Source organism: Mustela nivalis, assembly GCF_964662115.1.
Source record: "Mustela nivalis genome assembly, chromosome: 15".
In the NCBI taxonomy this organism is placed as follows: Eukaryota; Metazoa; Chordata; class Mammalia; order Carnivora; family Mustelidae; genus Mustela; species Mustela nivalis.
In genome coordinates, this window is record NC_139034.1 from 59356602 (window position 1) to 59377979 (window position 21378).

The 21378-nt window shown below is 40.1% G+C and overlaps 2 protein-coding genes across 20 annotated transcripts in view; one reads left to right on the top strand and one right to left on the bottom strand.

Moving 5' to 3' along the window:
- The window catches only part of MYCBP2 (MYC binding protein 2), a 267804-nt gene extending 267070 nt beyond the window's left edge, over positions 1-734 (bottom strand). The window contains exon 1 of the mRNA XM_082701514.1: positions 86-734. Coding sequence (XP_082557640.1) covers positions 86-387 — 302 coding nt within the window. The 5' untranslated portion in view covers positions 388-734. The remainder of the gene's footprint in view (positions 1-85) is intronic.
- Positions 735-771: 37 nt separating this feature from the next.
- SCEL (sciellin) overlaps positions 772-21378 on the top strand; it is a 329124-nt gene continuing 308517 nt past the window's right edge. For 8 of the 19 annotated variants that reach the window (XM_082701429.1, XM_082701418.1, XM_082701430.1 and 5 more), the window contains exon 1: positions 772-923. The gene's annotated coding sequence lies outside the window, so the exon portion shown is untranslated. The remainder of the gene's footprint in view (positions 924-21378) is intronic. The other 11 variants (XM_082701419.1, XM_082701415.1, XM_082701414.1 and 8 more) reach the window with 4 other exon arrangements.

A 21378-nucleotide genomic window follows, 5' to 3' on the forward strand; every position in this document is an offset into this window, starting at 1 on the left:
ATGCACGTACACACACACACACACACACACACACGAACGCACACACATGCGGCATGTGGCCCAAGCAAGGGCACTGGAGACGCACCTGGAGGCTGGGTGTCCAGCGTTGCTGCCCCCCTGGTCCCTGTCACTGAGCGCAGCTGTGTAAATCCTCCGATAGCGGTCGGCCAGGGCCCGGCCTGACAGCAGCAGCTGGTAGTGACCCCGGGAGTCCGCGGCCGGCAGCCCCAGCCCCAGCCCCGCCGCAGCCACGGAGCCCTCGGGAACCGGCATGAACAGCGCCCCCGGCGCCGAGGAGGAAGAGATGGTGGCGGCTGGGAAGAATCCGTCCCCGCCGGGCCCCGAGGAGGCGGCGGCGGGGGAGGCAGTCGCTGAGCACATCATCATCCTCGCCGCCGCCGCCGCCACCGCCGCCTCGTCCCTGCGGGCCGGGCAAGCAGACACGCGCGCGCACACAGCCCTTTTCCAACGACGACGGCTCTGGCAGCGGCCTCTCGTTCCCGCAGCAGGGCACTACAAAGACGGCGTCCTCCTCCTCCTCCTCCGTCTTCTCTTTCTCCCCCCTGCGCCGCCCTCGCCGCTACTGGGACCGCTCATCTAACCCCGCCACCTCGGGAGTGTGAGGAGGAGGCGGTGCCGCCGCTGCCGCCGCCGCCACCGCTGCCACCGCCGGGGTTACCCGCAATGGGAAGCTGCTGTCCGCACTGGGCATGCGCCACTCCTTGCACATGCTCAGTAACTCCAGCCCTTTTCCCTCCCCACCCCCCTCTCGCCACCACTCCCTCAGCCTCAGGGCTTTGGGTGTGGGGCGTTTGAGTGGTGCGGAATCCGAAAGAAATCCACCTCTCCGTGTTTTACTAGCAGCTTGAGGAAGCGTAAGGAAAGTGCTGGGAAGGCTGTCAGCTACAGACTCTTGGCTTCAGGTAATGGGGTTCCCCTCAGGTGGGAGAACTTGGACTTGAAAGAGGGAATGTCCTCCCCGCTGGAGAATGAGTGTTACGCACCCTCCTGATACTTTTTCTCAAAGTGTGCACTCCCAACATGAAGATTTTCTGAGAAGAGTGCCGGTTAATTCAGAATCACAGGCAGAGAAGACCAGCCAAATTAGAAATATCAGTGGTGATCTTATTTTAGATGTTTTATCATTAGGATTAAAATCCTTTTAATTTCGAAAAACAGGTAGTAAGCTAGTGCATTTTTTTTTCTATGAAAGTAGAATTCACAGATTAAAAAAGTAGAATTTGCAGACAAGTCACATTTCCTAAATTCTTTTCCTCAACATTTACCACAGAGCCAAACCTTAGTGCAGTAGTACTTTTCTTACATACTACGTTGACCTCACACTCTTCTTTAGAATGCACTCTTATCTCCTGACAGCGGTCACTCAATGGCTTATCTTTTTCTGCCCAGACTTACGTTACTAGAGATAATTCCTGAATCTGACCTGAAGCTGTTAATTGTGACTATGTGTGACATCTGAAAACGTCATATCTACCAAAGATCTTAACATTTTATCTCTTAAAATGTAACATTTGCTGAGTCTCTTGTGCCAAGCTAGTCTACTAACCCTGTATAAATAACTGCGCTAGAAATGCATGTGCCAATGAACCTTGATTCCTAAGTTTTTCCTATTTGACTCTCAATTTGAAGAGTCTGCCCAGTTTATACTCTTGACAAAATAACTTCCTAATCCTATCATTCCCAGGACTATTTTCTTTATCCACTTACTGGCTCTTAAAAAGGGGGGGGGGTATTTAGTTATTGGGGGGGGGCTTGCTTGCTTGTATGCACGGGGAAGGCCTGATGCTCCTAGAAACCCAGAACCCTTGAGACCTTGGCCTGAGTGGAAACCATGAGTCCACTGCTCCACCCACTGAACCACCCAAGTGGTTCACTGGAGCGCCTCTCTATTTACTAGCCCTTTCCACAAGTGTACTTTTCAAAAAACAAAACAAAACAAAAAAAACAACCAAAACCTTGGTTAGTGTTTTGGAAAGTATAAACAAGGAGGGGAGAAATAAATTAATTCTAGCTTTTGCTGGAAGAGAGTGCTAAAGCAGTGCATTTTACCTGGGGCTTTAACGTATGAATGTAATTTTCATTAAAAAAAAAATGATAGCTACAAGTGGGATAATAGAAACATAGGGACAAGGGTGCCTGGGTGGCTCTGGGTTGAACCTCTGTCTTTGGTTCAAGTCATGATCTCAGGATCCTGGGATTGAGCCCCACATCAGGCTCTCTGAGCCTGCTTCCCTCTCTCTCTCTGCCTGCCTACTTGTGCTCTCTCTCTCTCTCTCTCTCTCTTTGTGTGTGTGTGTCTGTGTGTGTCAAATGAATAAATAAATTCTTAAAAAAAAAAAAAAAACCATAGGGCCAAAGGACTGGCATGGGAAGTCATGATATTTTAGCACTGTGAATAGCCCTGTTAAACAGGTTTTGTACTGGTTTTCTCAACTATGAGCTCATAAACAAGAGCTTCTTATTTATCTTTGTGTCTTCCTCAATCCCTAGTCTAGAAACTGGCACATAGTAGGTCACCAGTAATTGTTTGTTAAACTAAATTCCCGTCCTGATGCTTCAGCACAGTTAAAAACCTCAGCGTTGGACAGGAAGCACCCCCGCCCCCCAAAAAAGACAAGATATTGAGACAGTGAAATGCTAGGACAGTTAAAGACCCCAACGAGTAGAAGCTGCAAGGGCTCATTACTGTTGATCAACCAGCCAGGTAGCCAACAGGCTCTGACAATCCAGAATTTAGATTCTGACTGCTATTTGTATGTCTTTGGGTAAACTTCATCCTCGGAATAATGGTCAAAGGGTATTGCATGGGATTGCAGAAAAACTTCAAACATCTAGGATGTCCACCTTGGCACATGGCTTTTCTCGAATTGTAATACACAGAACAGAACACTAGACTTTTCCGTGAGGACGGAACGGTGGCTGTGTCAGTTCCCCCACTACATTCTCAGCTCCTAGCACAGGCTCTAGCCTTAAGCAGGAGGGAACCAAATATTGGGTGAATGAATTAATGAAGGTCGCCTGCAAAAATAAGCATTTCCAGTCCGGGTTTAGGGAGTGGCTTGCTCAGTCACAGCACTCTTGGAGTTTCTAGTGGGGATAGAATCCAGCGGCGGCACGGTTCTCAGAGTTCTTCCCACCCCTTAATTTCGCTCGCTTCAGCTTTTACCTCGCGCTTCAGTCTCAGGCAGGCCCCTTCCTGGGCCTTCTGGGTACGCGCAAAACCCGGTAACTGGATAATTTCCTGTGAAACCCGTTGTCATTGAGCGGTGCAACTAGGCGTGCGCGGAGTCGCACACATGCTCACTTAGGTGGCGGAGAGTGGCGTTTCTGTAGCGGTTGGCCGCATTTCCTTCCACGGCAGCAGCAAGGGCTGCTCTACCCTAAATTGATAGCCAATGCAGTTTTTTCTCCTCCGCCGCCTCTCTTTCCTGCCCGGGCACTGCGCGCTCCCTGGGCACTGCTACAGCTACTACCCTGGCAGCTGGGCATTGGGAAGGTTCCCTTGGGTTGGCGGGGAATCGGGCGCATGCCGGGAACGAAAGTCACCCTTAATTCCATTGCCAAGGGGATTTGAGGGGAAGGTGGTCCCCAAGGTAATGCGCGAGAGCCACCTGAGCCGTCGCTGCAGACGGGGGATGTGGGTTTCTCGTCGCGTGCAAAGCAGGAGTCCCCTCCTGTCAATCCTGCGCGAACTACTACTGAATACCTCATACTGCCTCTGTGGTGGGCGTGGGAATGGGGGGCCCTTGTTAGTCAAGAATATGCAGAATGAAAGAATATAAAGAGATTTGCTTCTGTTTTTCCAGCCCCACTGAGTGCGGCCCCAGCACTTTCGGCGCTGCCATCTTAGCTTTATCTTCTGGCCAGGCTGGGCGTGTGTGTGCCTTTGGTTCGGAGGGAGGGTGCAGGGAGCCCTGGGCGGGTTGGGTGTCAGAATTGGCTAGACGAGACTTAAGGACACAATCGCCCGTAAAGAATAACCTGGAACTCGGGCAAATCCTGACTTTGCCCATTTTATAACGAAATTTTAAAATAAAACACATGCGTAGTATTTTTTAGTCTGTGGATGATAATCATGTTCATTTCTCAAAAGCATCTCTCCTCAATGACTGTGTAAGACTATGGCTTCATCTTTCATAGGTATAATCACAGATTTGGTCTCTCTTTTCGACTTGAAATTGCAAACCTGGGCGTACAATTTTCTATACTCTTCAGATTTGTATTTTATGTACTCTGTATCTTTAAGGATATGTTTTTTGGTTGTTGTTTTTTTTTTTTTTAAAGGAAGCCTTCAACACTGATGTAGTAAATAACAGACAGAAACCATAAAGTGTATGTAAGAGGGCAATGATTAATGTTGTTAGTTTCATTTAAAAGGTTAACATTGTACTAAAGCTATAAGATTACAAACACAGGAAGCACTTTTGTTATGAGGAACATCAAGACTGCTGAAAATGCTGTGGTCAAGTCAAGAGTCAGGGTTGTTTCCCAAATTTGTACAACAGTGTTGGGACATTTAAAAACAAAATTGGTAGCTGAGACCATTTTTAAGACCAAACTTAGTAGCTGAGAACAATTTAGAAGGAAAAAAATGCTCAAGCTTGAATAGTGAGGAAGTATTTCACTCTTCGGTAAGCTTCCCTTAAGGACCATGATTCTACATTCTTGACAAAATGACCATAGGCACTTAAAATGAAAATTGCTTTTTGTACTATATTTAATACTTCAAAATAAACAGAAAAAAATTAAACATGGCAATTTAAACTCTTTTACACAAAAATTACATATTGGCTTCCCTAGATATCATGACCTCTTGCTTTAAATAAATGTTGTTTTTAGAGCTTTGGAAAATCCCATAATTTGTAGGTATGAAGAAATAATGCTTTTTTCTTTTTATTCATCTTAGTTTTTAAAGATACAAATTTTATGTCTTCCTATAAATAAAAAATTTAGATTCTAGGGGGCTTGAGGTAAATATGGATGTTGTCAGCCCTGAAAAATTATTCTAAATGTGAAGATATTCTTTAAAGTGTGTGAAATTCATTAATATATATTTGAATGTAAATCATGTTTTGAAAATCTTGTTGTTGTGATGCATTTTAAACCAAAAAAAAGCTTTCACAAATGATAAAGGCATATAAAGTATAATTCTGTGAAAGAGAAATGTAAGAACCTTGCATTTTAACATTGAAAACTTCACTGTAGTTTATAAATATTAGGTTGGTCATTATTGTTAAGGTTAAATAGTTTAATAATAAAATCGTATCTTCCTAAACCTGAAGCATTATTGAAATTTTTACATAATAGTAATTTTATCATATCAAAATTTCCTTGAAATGCATTGTTGTTAAGATATTTCTTCCTAATCCAGATATCAGGATCTATCTACATGGTTCTAAAATGATTATACTAAGTGTGATCTTATTTTAAAGACATGTACCCTCTGCCAGGCTGTTTTCTCATCAATAAGATGAGGGTAATAAGAGCACTTACTTCATTAGACTCCTTGAGGATTAAGTTAAATAATATATATGAGGGATTTGCTTAGCATACTACCTGTCAAGCACAACTGTTATTATTAATAGTATGTGTGGTCTCCCTTATTTGAAGTGTATCCCAGTCTTGTACCAGAGGAAGAAACAAACAGTTATAAACTTTGAGTTATACACTTGGATTTAGAAGTATGTTTTTTAATATAGTCCTTTTCACAAACACAGATTAACTGTATCTTGACCTGACAAGAAAAATAGAATCCAAAAATTATTTGTTTCCCTAAAATACTCTGTTCTTATATGATTTGTTAAGTCACAAAACATATTGCTTACTTTCATTAAGTTCAGTGGGTTTTGGGAATTCTAACTGATAGTTGCATTTTGATACAATAGTCTAAACAGATCATAATTTCTTCTTAAATGGCTGGTGGCTATGGTACACTCCTAGGGTCAGAAATTATATACCATCCATGGCTCACATTCTCTGTTAATTTACCTGTATTTAACATGAAAGTCTTAGCCCTACCTAGTTCAAGTTCCTGTTTTGATCAATATTTTTACTTTTTATTTTGAAAGTAAAAATAAGTTGATATATTAGTTCTTCATAATTAAAGATTTTGCCCCCTTTCTTTAATATCAGGTTTGCTTTCATACTGGGCCAGAGCTGTTTAAAAGTTTCTAAGAAATATAATACATGAAAAATAGTTCATACTTCCCTAAATTAATTTTTGGTGACAGTATTTTCTTAGTATAGAGAGAATAATCTTATCTGTACGATGTCACATGTTGGGAACTAAATTATTTATGTGGAAGAGCAAAGACAACATTGCTTCTGGAGAAAAACTATGGCTTCCACACAAGTATTCCTAAAGTCCACCTCTACATGAGGGTGAGATGGAAGGGCGATCATTTGCTCATTTGTTCCTGAATCCATTTCTCTCCATTTCCCTGCTCTGCTCTGTACAGCAAGGGAGTGAACCCCGCAAACTATATTTTCCAGGCTCCCTTGACAGCTAGCTTCAAGTAAGATTCAGCCAATGGAGTGAGATAGATGGTTGGGAAGTGGGAAGAGGGGAGAAACCATGCCTCCAAACCTTTTACCCCACCTTACCCCCTTCTGCTTTGGGCAATATCTCCCCCCATCTTCTCTGTGGTTCCACTCTGGCTGAGCAACTTCTTCCATGATCCAATTCTAACCAGGTAACCTCTGTTGTGGACCCAGTTCTCACTGGGCAGCCCTGGGTCCCAGAATCTGGTAATAGCATCTCTTCCTTTGGTCTCTCCAGCCTTATGCATTATAGTGACTAACTGCAGATATCAATTCTTAGATGCCTCTGTCCTTCATTGGGCTTTTCAGTTCCTTCACTACTGTTGCAATTAGTTCCTCATATTCAATTCTCTCTCTTAATGACCTCTCACATGCCTTTCTGTTTTCCTGTTTGGACCTGAGCAATACGAATAGTCTTCCATCCAAATAATAGACTTGATTTGGCTTCTCAGCAAAATGATGGCATTTTATCATCTCATATCTGGTCTTTAAAGCTTGTGCATCTGAGCTCAGTCAGCAAAACAGAAACCTGGTTTGAAAACAAAATTGATTGCTACACCACACCCAGTCCAAATTCACTGTCCCCCCACCTTCCTTGCTTTCCTCTACCTTAAAGACTGGAAAAAGTGAAATATTCTCTCTGTGAGCCTCTCCTGTATTTAGGATTGGCTTTAGGACACAATTTAGGCCAAAAAGATAAAGGAAAATCTCTTCTTATTGCTTCTGTCTCTATTTCCACTTTAAAAATGAACAGGATGGCTGACATTTGGTAACCATGAAACAAGTGGTATGAGATAAAGGCAGAGAGCATCACTGACATTGGCCTTGACATTATAGAGTCATTGAACAAAATTTCAAACTTGTTTTTATGCAAGAAAAAGAACTCTAAATTGTCTCAGTTACTGTTAATGAGGTATTCTGTTACTTGTAAATAAAAATGTTCCTACTTGATACACCAGCTCCAACATCTTGTCCAAAAAAATGTGCTTTCTATCTAGTTTCTTTGAGTAGTCTGCCTGAAAGAAGAAATATTTATGAAAAAATAGTCAAAAGCATAAAAATCCACTCATTCCCATGGGTCCTAAATTTCTTTGCTTTATTCAAGTCACAACATCAGATAGTTCACTAAACTATGTTTTATATCATGCTATTGGATTTATTAAAGATTTCTGCAGTGATATACCTCCCACATAACCTTCCAGATCTGAGGCACTTATTCCCCTAGCTTCTGGGAGTGTTGACTACTCACCTTTCAAAAGTTACTCGTGGCTTTAGGGAGCTGTCTCGCTGAAGGTTCCACTCCATCCCCAGAGGGAATCCTCATCAAATAACAAGTAGATGTGGTGTACAAAGATCTGGACCTCTGACTTTAATTCAGGATGATTCTGAAGAGCCATCCCTGCTCCTTAATTCTGCATGGAATTAGCTATGGCCTTTGTTGCAATTGCATTGCAGTTCCATTTCTTTCTCTCTCTTAAGCCATCCTCCTTTCCTCACTCATTTGCAGGCTGTTTTTGAAAGCACTCAGCAATAAACCTCCTGCATGCAAGTCTCCACTTCTAAATCTGTTTCTCAAGGAACCTGACTTAAGTCAGTTGGTATAGGGAGTGGTCTGAAAAAGTGAACTCTAAAATGGGATGGGTGTTAGATCTTGATCATCCATTGGTTGGTTGACAATGGGGATCTCATCTTTGGTGGACAGTTTCTAGGGTGACCCCATGATCTCCATCTCCTAATATACCTGCTCTTGTATAAGCCTTTCTCCTTTGTAGGGTAGGACCTGAAATTTTCTTCTAACCAATAGAATAATGCAAAAATGACAGGATGTACACATTTACACATATGTGACTGATTAGTATTATATTATCACTCTCGTCTTGCTGGGGCCTCCACTTCCTTGTTGATGTGGAAGGAACAAGCTGCCATGTGTGAGCTACAGCATGGGGAGGTCCACATAGCAAGGAGCCAATGGTAGCCTCTGGCCAACAGCCAATAACGACTGAGTCCCACAGTCTGGCAGCCTGTGAGGAACTAAATTCTGCCAAAAAAAAAAAATCTGGCTTTGGAAGTTGTTCCTTTCTCAACTGAGTCTTGGATGAGACTGTAGCCCCAAGTGATACCTTGGTTGCAGCCTTGCAGAGGACAGAGCTAAGCCATGCCTAGTCGTCGTCTTCTTCTTCTTCTTTAAGATTTTATTTATTTGACAGACAGAGATCACAAGTAGGCAGAGAGGCAGGCTGAGAGAGAGAGAGAAGCAGGCTCCCCGCTGAGCAGAGAGCCCAATGTGGGGCTCCATCCCAGGACCCTAAAATATGACCTGAGCCGAAGGCAGAGGCTTAACCCACTGAGCCACCCAGGTGCCCCTATGCTTAGTCTTCTAAAGTATGGAAACTGTCAAATAGTAAGTGTGTGATAAAGTCAACCACTGAGTTTGTGGCAATACTATTATGCATAAACAAAAAACCCAACAGACCATCAATGGTGGTAGGTTTGGTGTGATAGCCCTGAGATGGGTAGAACTGTGCAATTGCTGAAACTTTCACTGGAGGTGAACTAAGATGGGATAATTGCAGATGGAAAGCACTTGTAGGTGCAATGGCCTAAGCTTTTGAGAGGCTAAGGAAAGTGTTCATTATAAAGATATTGGAACTAGATTACTCTTCTGAGCACCATAGATGTACTGGGAAGAGAAATGAAATGCTGAAAGTTAGGGTTCCAGTGGTCCGAAACATGTCAAAAATCTCCTACAAAGTAAAGGGTAAGTTATCACATTTCACACTTCCTACCACAAAGAAGGAGGAACAACACTTGCTAGGCTTCTCTGAGTCTACAGGCATAATATTTACTTGAGAATATTGCTCTGACACATTTCCTGAATGACACAGATGGCTGCCAACTTTAAGTACTGCCCAGAACAGTAAAGGGCTCTGCATCATCTCTTAACTGTAAAGAGAGCAGTTTTGCTTCTTGGACCATACAACATGATAGCGCCTATGATATTAGATGTATCAGTGGTGGGGAAAGATGCTGGAGAATGAATGGGAAATGAATCATAAAGAAAAGTGCACGGGTTCTGAAGCAAGGCAAAAAAAACCCAAAACCAAAACAAACAAACAAAAAAACCACCAAAAAACCTTTTAGCAAAAAAAAGTCTGCCAGGCTATTTGGGCCCTGATAGACATAGAGCACCTCACCATGAGATGTCAAGTTGTTGAACTGCCTGCAAGGAGCTGAGTTTTGTCAGACCCACTAATTCATAAGGTCCAGTGGGCCCAGAAAAACCTATGGTCAGGGGGCGCCTGGGTGGCTCAGTGAGTTAAAGCCTCTGCCTTCGGCTCGGGTCATGATCCCAGGGTCCTGGGATCGAGCCCCACGTCGGGCTCTCTGCTCAGCAGGGAGCCTGCTTCCACCTCTCTCTCTGTCTGCCTCTCTGCCTCCTTGTGATTTCTGTCTGTCAAATAAATAAATAGATCTTTTAAAAAACCTATGGTCAGAGTAAGTAATATATCCATGATTGGGCATGAGCAGGCCCAGAACACAAGTAAGCTGTATGGATGTGTGGCCAGACTCCTGTGTCCATCAACCATTATTGAACTGGTACCGGCCTCTAAACTCAATTAATGTTGTTGCATGGGATTATGAAGTCCCTTAAAACTGGCTGGTGGAGGAGAAAAAAGGCTAAGCTTTGTTCAAGCATTTTGCATATAAAGAGCAAATGACCTGAAGTAAGACTCACAGGTAGTGGCAGATGGCTTTGGCAACTGATAGGGGCTTGGAAATAGAAAGACTGAAAGATTGGAGAGAAGAAGGGCTGTGGAAGAGACATGTGAATGGATGTATGAGAGTGGACATGAAGTGTGGCAGTCTTTGAATCAAATCACATGGTGATGTGCATCAGAGAATATCCTATCAAGGTAGAGACGATAAATGACCACATAGTTGATATTTGCTAGGCTCTACTTTTGTCCACCCACAGGGGACATGCAGAGCACATGGACAGGGTTATGGTGCAGAATAGCTATGGTGCACATGCACAGAGTAGCTATGGAACTTACAGTTAGTTCTCTGCCTTAACAGTGCTGATCTAGCTACTGCAACAGCCAAATATACAACCTGCCAGCAAAATATACCAACACTAAGTCCTTAATATGTTGTAAACCCTGAAGACCAACCAGCCACTTGCAAGAAAATTAGATTCCACCCTGGAAAGGCCAGTGATTCAACTTGGGTGGGAGTGATGCATAGTCTGCTGTGAATTTGCTTTCCCTACCCACATTGGCCAGAACTGTTATCTGAAGGCTTACAGAACTCTGTTTCATAAATAAGGGATTCAGAAAACCATTGTCTCAGACCAGGGGATTCACTTTATAGTAAATGATATGTGACAGCTGATGTATATTTGTGGTAGATCAAATTATGACGCCCCCCAAAACTGTCCACATTGTAATCCTTAGAAACTGTGAATAACTTACATGGAAAAAGGGACTTTGCAGATGTGATCAAGTTTAAGATCTTTAGATGAAGATTATCCTGGATTATCCAGGTGGGTCTAATGGAATCACAAGGGATTTTTTGTTTTTTTGTTTTTAAGATTTATCTGTTTATTTTAGAGAAGGAGGGGGGGTTGCAAAGAGAGAGGGATTTTCCAGCAGACCCCCTGCTGAGCATACAGGCCTATGTGGGACTTGATCTCACAACCCTGAGGTCATGATCTGAGTTAAAATCAAGAGTCGGCTACTAAACTGACTGAGCCACCCAGGTGCCCCAACAAGATTCTTATAAGAAGGAGGCAGTTGGTCAGAGTGAGAGAAGGCAATGTGACAATGGAAACAGAAAGACATGATGATTAGGAGAGGAGAAAGAGAAAAAGAGACAGATTTAAAGATGCTATACTGCTGGCTTTGACTGTGGAGGAAGGGCCATAAGCCAAGGAATACAGGTGGCCTCTAGAAGCTGGAAAAGACAAGGAAATGAAGGCTTCCCTAGAGCCTCTACAAGAAATATAGCCCTGCTAACATCTTGATTTTAGGATTTCTGACCATCAGAAATGTAAGATAGTACATTAGTACATTTGGTTTGTTTTAACTTAGTAAATTTGTTGCAGGAATAAGAAGAAACAAATCCAGTGCCAATTGGATCCACTTACCCTATCATATAAATTGCCACCCGGGACTTGCTGTAGATAGAATTGAAGGTGCAATTGGGGCACAAGTTACACATAATACACCTTAAATTAATAGCTATTACATGGCACTATGTGCCCACTGGGTAGAATATAGGAATTCAAGAACCCAGAGTGAAAGTAGTAGTGGCCTACTCCCAATGAACCCTTAGAGAATATGTGCTTTTCTCCTGCTTAGACTCGGTAGTTCTAAAGCTCCTAGTTCCCAAACGTCAAATGCCCCATTGGACTTAGAATCATGGCTGCTCTCAGTAACTTCAGGCTCCTAAGTCCAAGAGACCACTAAGAAAAGAGTCTCTATACTGGTAGGAATAATTGACCCAAGGCATCAGAAGTAGATAAGGCTGCTGTTCCATATGCGAGCAGGGAGAATATGTATAACACTTAGGCAAGCCACGGATGTGTCTCTTGATACCCCTTACAATTTTTATGTTAAATGAATAAGTACAGTTCACATAGCCTGAGAAGGGCATGGTGACTAGAGGCCCAAGGACTCTCAAGAATGAGTGTGGGTGACCCTACAAGATAGGCCACCTAGACTAGCAGAGGTTCTAGCTGAAGGTAAGGAAACCTAGGGCAGCTGGGGAAGAGGGTCATTATGAATTTCCCTTTTATGAGTGAAACTCTGTAGCAACAAGGACTGTGGTTTATCCCACTTATTTTCCTCTTTTAGGTTTCTGCAGAAAAACAACAACAACAACAACAACCCTGAATCCTGTATATAGGGTGAACTCACTAGAGAAGCAAATAAAATTAAGCAATGTTAGGTGTGAACTAAAATGGGCATTATAGGCTATTGCCCTGATTGACTGCCGTTTGCGATTGAGTCATTTCCCCGAGGTCATAGGTGTTGGCTGCTGACTTCATAGCTGAGCCCTTCCTCCTCTGAGCATTGTCCTCAGCAAAACGTTGTTGCCTGGACCATGGTTGTGTCACCACACACCCCGAGTGCGTTTTGTTTCACTGTCTTAACACTGCAGTGGTACAGGAGCCTAGCCTTACCCTTAATTTGGTGACAACTCTACAAGTCATCCCAATTTCTTAGTTCTCTGTGGGTTGGCTGATGCTTCTCCGCTGATCCTCAGTTCAACTTCTCCCTTCCTAGACTTGTTTTGTCACTTCTTTACAAGTTTTATTCCTAAGTGTGATGTCAACAAACTTCCTGCATGCAAGTTCTTGTTTCAGATCTGATTTCCTGGGGGAGTTTAAACTAGGACAGTTACTGTGATTAAGATATACAAAATTTGTCATTGCATTTGCTTGAAATATTGATGGCATTATTCATGTCATGCTGTGTTCTAAATTTCATCTTATAACTAAGTACTCAAAAAATTGCCTTCCCTTAAAACCTATTCTTTTTCTTTTCACTAATAAAAATTTCATAATTGATCATGATTTCTTGTGCACTTGGCTACTGAGAAACAGTAAATTGGGTATGTACTACAGTCCTTTTTCAAGTTCTGATTTAAAAAATCATTGTTTGTAGCAAATGAAAGCAAAAACTTATCTTTATTAAACAAATGGCTAAGTAAGGGGACAGAACTCAATATAAAGCCAAAAAACCTCTATTTTCTGAACCCCAGATATTAACACTTTCAGCCATGCACTCACTTTCATACTGTCAGGGTAGCCCTCCTTACATGACAGGGAAGAGATTGTGTACTCTCTGAAGGATGAAAGGAGGAAGGGGTTGGGCTATACATGCCCAATTTCTGCTTCCTAACTCAACAATGAGAAAAGGTACTGCTTCTCCACTATGCATCTTCTATCATCATTACTCTCCTGATGGTTAGAACGTATCAGGCACCTTGAACAAAAGACATCAGTTAGGTCCTTGTAGCTTCAGCATTACCTGTTGAGGGCCTCAGCTAAGGAAGTCAGCACAGAGGAGACTTCAAGAGGTAAGATACACAGGAACAAGTGATCTAATGTGAAGGATGAGAGAAATGGAGGATCCTAATCTGACTCCTAGATTCTGGGTGGATATTGGTGTCATTCACTGAGATGGGAAGCCAGGAAAAGAGGCTGTTTTGGGGCAGGAGATTAAGAGTGATGTTTATCTTCTCTAACATATTTCTTGGTCGGTTAAGAGAATGCTTTTAGAGGATGTGACCACTCCCCAACTTACACACATTCCTTTGGCACTGATTTTTTATTTTGTCCATTCTATTCTCTACACAATGGTCATTTTTGAAAACTATATGCAATGAAATATTATCCAGCAGTAAAAACGAACACATGCTACAACCTTGTAGATGTTATACTAAACGAAGAAGCCAGACACAGAAGCCACATATTGTATGATTCCATTTAGAAGAAACATCCAATATAGACAAAACCATTGAAACAATGTAGATTTGGTTGCCAGTGACTTGGGGAGGAGGGGCGATGGGGAGGGACTCCTTAAGAGGTATGGTATTTTGGAGGGGGCAGAGGAATGTGATGAAATTGTTCTAAAAATAGATAGTGTGGATGATTGCACAACTGTGCAAATATATTAAAAACCACTAAATTGTACACTTTAAGAGGATGAATTTTATGGCATATGAATTGTATTTCAGTAGAACTTATTTTAAAGATCTGCTTCAGATCCTTCAGTGATTTTGTATTAGAATAATTAAAGCTAGCTTCCACAACAATCCCCATGAACTGCTTATTCTCTTTACCCTTCAGAGCCTTTCTTCTCCCTTCACTGAGCAGCTTTGTGCACCTAGGAGGCTAGATCTCCAGTGCACTGCAAACCCGGACTCTCCCAAGGCTACATTCTGATTGGGTTTGCCCAACAGGGAAATCCTCTCAGGAGACAGAAAGACAGGAGAAAAGGCAGGTCAAGGTATTTTTCCTGGCTCTCTCCCCTTCTTCTGGCAACAGAATATCCCTTTGTGACTGGAGTTCCTGCTGGGGCATTCCTCCTCTGTGGCACCAGTTCTCAGGGCTCTGATAACTCTATTTCCTCTCTGCCTTTTCAGTTGCAGGAGTGGGAACATCTTCCTGATTCCCATGTTTCTTCCCTTACCATGTCCATACCTCTGAAAGGATTTCCTTCCTTAAAGTCTATTCATTTGGGGTCTCCTGGGTGGCTAGTTAGTTGAGTGTCCAGTTCTTGGTTTCAGCTCAGGTCATGATCTCAGGGTCGTGGGATCAAGACCCATATCTGGCTCTGTGCTGGGTGTTGGGCTTGTTTAAGATTCTCTCTCTCCCTTTCCCTCTGCCTCTCTCCTCCCCCCACTTCACTCTCTTTGTCTCTCTAAAATAAATAAATGAATAAAATATTTTTTTAAAAATTTCTTCATTTAAACCACTTGGGATGATTTTTTTTCTGGTAGAATTCTGATCGATACCCCGCAAACCTCAGTGCCTTAACACAATAAAAGTTGACTTTTCACTCATTTGATACAAGTCAGATAACCCTCTTCTGCCATCTGGACTCCTGGCCTCCAACACATGGCAGGAAAATGGTGAATTAGAAGATCATAGGGGATGCTCTCAAAGGCCTCCCACACACATCCAATGCCCAAAACAAGTCACAGGGTCCCAAGCTAACTGCTGCCATCGTGGCATGGTGAACATAGGGCACTATCTCTGACTAGTACTACAAAATTGCCTTCATATTTGAATGTGCTCTCTAGTAGAGCATAAAGATATGTCACCATCTGGCCCCAACCTACCTTGTTAACTCTATAGCTGCTAGTGCCCCATGCTGTGTCTTTGCACAAGCTATTCCCTCTGCCAGAGTTTTGATCCTCTCTCTTCTCCACTTGGATCACTTCAGAAATCAGCCCAATAATTAACTTGTCCAGAAAACTTATTCTGACTCTTCCCAGGGCTGATTTAACTATTGGTCCTCCATGGTACAACCATAGTGCCAGGAAAACATCTCCATTATAACATTAATGGTTCTGTTATAATTTCATTTATTCCTTCATCATCTTGGCAATTGAGCTATTGATTTCTTGGAGGCATGGATTATATTTCATTTCTACCTTTGCCAGTACCTATCACTGTAGTCACTATACAGATAATAATTTTAATTAGTAGTTCTTAGCAAAGGTAGTACTATTCCCTCAAGAGAGCATTTTGGAAATTTGTGGACATATTTTTCATGTCATAATAACCAGGAAACCCTACTGACATTTAGGTTATGGACTAGAGGTAATAAACATCCTGCATTATATGGGACAATCTGTCACAATGAAGAACATTTCTCTGTCCTGAGAGAATTTCAGTTGTACCACTGGATCTTCAAATAGATGAGAGACCTGTTTATTTTGACTTGAATCTGGAACCCAACTCAGCTTTACATAGAAATGCTGTTTTGGTTGTCTATTGTTATATAATCGAACAACCCTTAAAACAGTATAGGTTTATTATCGCCTATGTTTCTGTAGGATAACTGGCTCACTTGGCAAGTTCTTCTGTTCCATGTGATGCCAAGCACTGCTGCACTCAGATGGGCTCAGTGGGGCTTGAACATCCAAGATGGCTCTTCTCTCATCACTGGGAGTTGATCTAGGGGTGTCATTTGGAGCACCTCAGATCTCTTTCATGTGGTCTTTCCTCATGGCTTAGGCTTCGCTGGGTTTACATTTATAAAATATTTATAAAATAATAGATATTTATATATTTAATTATTAAATATGTGAAGTAAGTATAATTATACATAACACCAAAATATTTGTAGATAGATAGAAGGGTAGATGAGAAACAAACTTTCATTTTAGTTTTCCCTTAAATTAGAGCATTGTGGTATTTTTTATTATGTATAGATATGTTATATTATTTATTAATTTAATATCAGGATAGTAAAGAAGTTGTTACACAATATTTGCTCTAAGGAGGAGATAGGGTAATAAATTTGAAAGATTACTGATTTGTGTGAACTGAATGGATAACCTGGCATTCCCTTTTGGTTTCTGTATTTATCTTCTCTGGACACAAATCAACTCAAATCTCTAAATATATGGGGAATATGAATAAATGAATAACTTAATATATTATTCTGTGTTTTTTCCAATTATTAAAATGCATAATTCTCATGGCATTTATCTTCAAAGCTGATTTTTTCTCGCACAGAAATAGTTTTTTGTTATTTTCTAGTTTGAACCAGATTAATACGAATGTCTAGATAATGTGTCATAACAACACTGTTATATTTTATTGGTGTACCTTAATAAGAACAACTTCTTGATTAACTACTACATAATTTTATTTTTGGAATAAGGTGGAATTATACACAATGATTTTAGATTCCTGACATTGCAAATTGCTTCACCTCATATTAAGATCTCTTAAGAAAAAAAGTATCAGACTTTTTAGTGAAGCCAGCCTGTGTATAAATGTATTTATACATGTACATTTATACATGTACCTTTCCTTAAATGATTAAGTTGAATAACTGCTGTACTTAGAATATACTTGTTATCTGAAACTAAATTCTGTAGAGCTATAACTACTAATAACTCTTCCTGTTATCTCCTACTGCTTATATAATGCATTACAATATAATCAAGGGTTTGTTTTCTAATGCTTGTATTTTCATGCCAAAATACATAAGTGGGTCTTTGATTATTAAATCACTAGCATTTCCCATAATATGATTTTTTAAACAAGTATACAAATACAAAAATAAAATAAACTCATTTAATGTCCTTTCCTCTGGGATCTGAAAAATGCTGCCCTCCTGGTCTGGTAAGCAGAGGATACCCTCCCAGTTTTTGGATAGATGTTAACCATTGGTTCTGGTAGACATATGCATCCTTGTTGATCTAGTAGACAGGTAATACCCTCCTGATCTGGTGCAACTCTCTTGGTCTACTTGGCTGATTCTACTCTCCTGGCTGGTAGACACATGTGACTTCTTTGTTTGATAGATGCTAGTTTCCTGATTTAGTAGACAGATGTTGCTCTTCTGGTCTGGTAAGGCAATAGAGAACCAAGCTCTCAAACTAAAATAGTCCTATAAATAATCACTTAGCTTCTGCTCAGGAAACAGAGCAAATGATTCTGTTAGTTACCACTGGTGTAAGGCACAAATGGCCCCTGAAAATTGTACTGTGGACAGGATATAAGAGATATAATTACTTAACTACTGTTGCTACAATAGGCTCTGGTAAACACTGTCATTTTCCTTCTTAAACTATTTTAAGGAGGGGCAAGAGAAATCCAGTTTCACATCAAGCTTTATCTTCATGCTCTATAAAACTGAATACTGGTGTGGAAACCCCATGAATTTTTGACCACAGAGAGAAAATCCCCACCCTAAGCCAACCTCTGTGTCTATATCAGTTTTAGTTTGCGGAACTAGGTCAGTGTCGATTATACTGTGGCAAAAGAGAAATTGGACTGGTTCCTTGTAAGTACAAATAGTGACTAATTTAATTGTTAATTTTTAAAAAATACTGCCAACATATAACATTGAAAGCTATGACAAATATTTTTGACATAATCTTTTGTTGCTCCCCCATTTTCCCCACACAAACCATAAAGTATTTTTTCAGTGTATTAGAAAGGTTTACTTAATCTTTGTACCAAAGAAATTATAAGAAAAAAAAAGAGTAAATTTTAGAATCAACCTACCAATATTGCTTATAATATGGGTGCTAGTCTATTTGAGTTAATATCACATCTCTGACATTTAAAAATTTATCCTCATTTCAAAGCGATATAAGTTCAATCTAAAAATGAATATTGGCCTATCCTAAAAGTGTTTACTGAATGTGAGAGAAAATTAATTCTGTTGACAAACAAAAATAGTGCCTTAAAGTGTGTGCGTGTACAACATCTTGTCCAATGAATCCATTTTACAAGCATGGAACTGAGCACATAAAAATTTCTTTTTTTATGGTGACATAAAAACACAAAATAGTACAAAGGAGAGAATCAGCTTATCGTCCTATCCAGGAAAAATGCATCCCCTGGTTCAAAATATAGTATGAAACAATTGTAAACACATTAGTTAGTAGTAGTATTACAACTTCACTAGTCAAAATATTTGAGTGATTTAATGGATTTTCACTTATTAGAACTATACTTTTCATAATTTCACAGATCTGATAACTATTGAATAAACTATTCTAAACTATATAAATCCCACTGCTATGATCCCATACTTTATGTAACTGGTGATAGAACAATATAGTTTTAGAGTACTACAATAACAGTTTGTCTGAGTGAATTTGTTATCATGTGAGTTTGTGGTGTAACCCTATTAATAAATTTAAAAAACCAAAATCCTTCTGGGCCATTGTACTACTTTAATATGGCTAACATTCAGCAAGAAGATAGCTCTAGTTCAGAAAGTGAAATAATTGAATTGAAGAGCTAAAATGTGAGAGGGTAAGTCATAAAGATAACTAGAGGTTTAGCAGAATTTTGCAGAATCGACGAGAACTTTCCATTCTTGTCCTTTCCCTTTTATTCCACACACAGAAATCATCACTATGGCATCTTCTGCTTTATGACTATGATAACTTATTTGTTAAAAAGAACCTCAATAAGCTGATTAATTGTTACTATTTCTTTCCAAGAGGGTGAATATGGAAAGTAGTGACATTTAAAGTTTGTTATTTATTACCAGCTCTCATAAAATGCATATTTACTTATAAATCTTCAGGTGTATACGCATGCATACATGCATGGGTGGATATATAGCTAAAGAATAATGAAAATAATTGGCCTACATAAATTTTCAGTTGATTTTTGGTTCTATCTATTACATGTTTTTACATTTAGGATTTTCTAAATTGTACTTTATAGCTATTTTTTTTTGTAAAAATTCCATTTCTGTAGCAGATTAGCTACATTCAATATCATATTTGTATAGCATGCAATAGCTTTAAATATTATCTTCAAAATATAATTGCAAATAATGAAGTAACACTGCTCTACTCTGGATGAGGCAACTATGTCCAGAATGGTTAGAAAATGTGTCCAAGGTCATAAAAATAAGATGTGGCTTAGTGCTATATTTTATCCTATTATAAAATGGCATTTAGTATAATCTCTAAACCATGTTGTGTATGACCTTTTAAACTGAGCTTGAAAGAATTTTTTTTAATAACTTGGACACATTACTTATCTCTCTGACCCTCAACATCCTTATCTCTAATATGGAGATAATAGTAGTACCTGTCTACAGGATTGTTGTGAGCTAATTCATGGAAACTCATACAACAGTGCTCAGTACATAGTAAGTGCTTAGTAAAAATGTTAACCATAGTGATTATTGAGACCACTGATCTTTATAGTCTTTTCTTTCATCCATTAATAATCCTGCTTTTTGGAGGGGATACCCTTAATTTTCTGAATTCTAATTCCATTTTCTTTCCTTCAGTAGATCTTCAGTTTCATATATTTTAGGTAGATTTCTTTCATTCTACCTTCCATACTTTTATTTATGTGTGTGTGCTGTATGTGTCTGTTTGCCTACCTACTTTGAATTTCTTTTTTAATGAGTTGCCTATTCAAATCTTTTGCTGTTTTTTATTGGGTGGTCAGTTTGGATCCCCTAGGAAGCAGATGCCAAGCTGAACATATAAAGAGACAGTAATTGCATTTCAAACTTTATAGAAACAAGGGTGACCTGCTAGTAGAATGTAATGGGGAAGAGAGGATTCTTTTCTGTTTTTTTTTTTTTTTCCTTTCTTTTTGCAGAGAAACTTTGTGTTGCTATTGGTTTTACTGGCCCTGCTGTAGTGTAGTTGTCAGTCTGGGGTGGGAAATATACTGATAGATCTGCCATTACTTTATGAGATCATTTGTTACATTATCTTTTAAGAGTAGCATCCATTTTCTGGAAAACAGCATGGAGGTTCCTCAAAAAGTTGAAAATAGAGCTACCCTGTGACCCAGCAATTGCACTACTGGGTATTTACCCTAAAGATACAAATGTAGTGATCCGAAGGGGCACATGCACCCGAGTGTTTATAGCAATGTCCACAAAAGCCAAACTATGGAAAGAACCTAGATGTACATCAACAGATGAATGGATAAAGATGTGGTACACACACACACACACACACACACACACATACACACACACACACACACACTGGAATACTATGCAGCCATCAAAAGAAATGAAATCTTGCCATTTGCGATGACGTGGATGGAATTAGAAGGTATTATGCTTATTGAAATAAGTTAATCAGAGAAAGACAATTATCGTATGAGCTCCCTGATATGAGGAAGTTGAGAGGCAACATAGGGGGTTTGGGGGGTAGGAAAGGAATAAATGAAACAAGATGGGATCGGGAAGGAGACAAACCATAAGAGACTCTTAATCTCACAAAACAAACAAAGGGTTGTAGGGAGAGTGTGGGTGGGTTATGGACATTGGGGAAGGTATGTGCTATGGTGAGTGCTGTGAAATGTGTAAACCTGGCGATTCACAGACCTGTACCCCTGGGGTTAATAATACATTATATGTTAATAATAAAAAAAAAGAGTAGCATCTGTTTCAATAATTTAAATGTTAATTTTGAGAAGAAAAGCTGCCACCTTTAGATTTTCCTGTTTCTAATTTTATGTGAGGGAAACAATAATTGGTTACCTTTGAATTTTGAAATTAAAAAATGGACAAATTTTTTTTTTAAAGAAAAAGAAGGATAAAAGTGTCTTGGAATAAATAGTGAAAG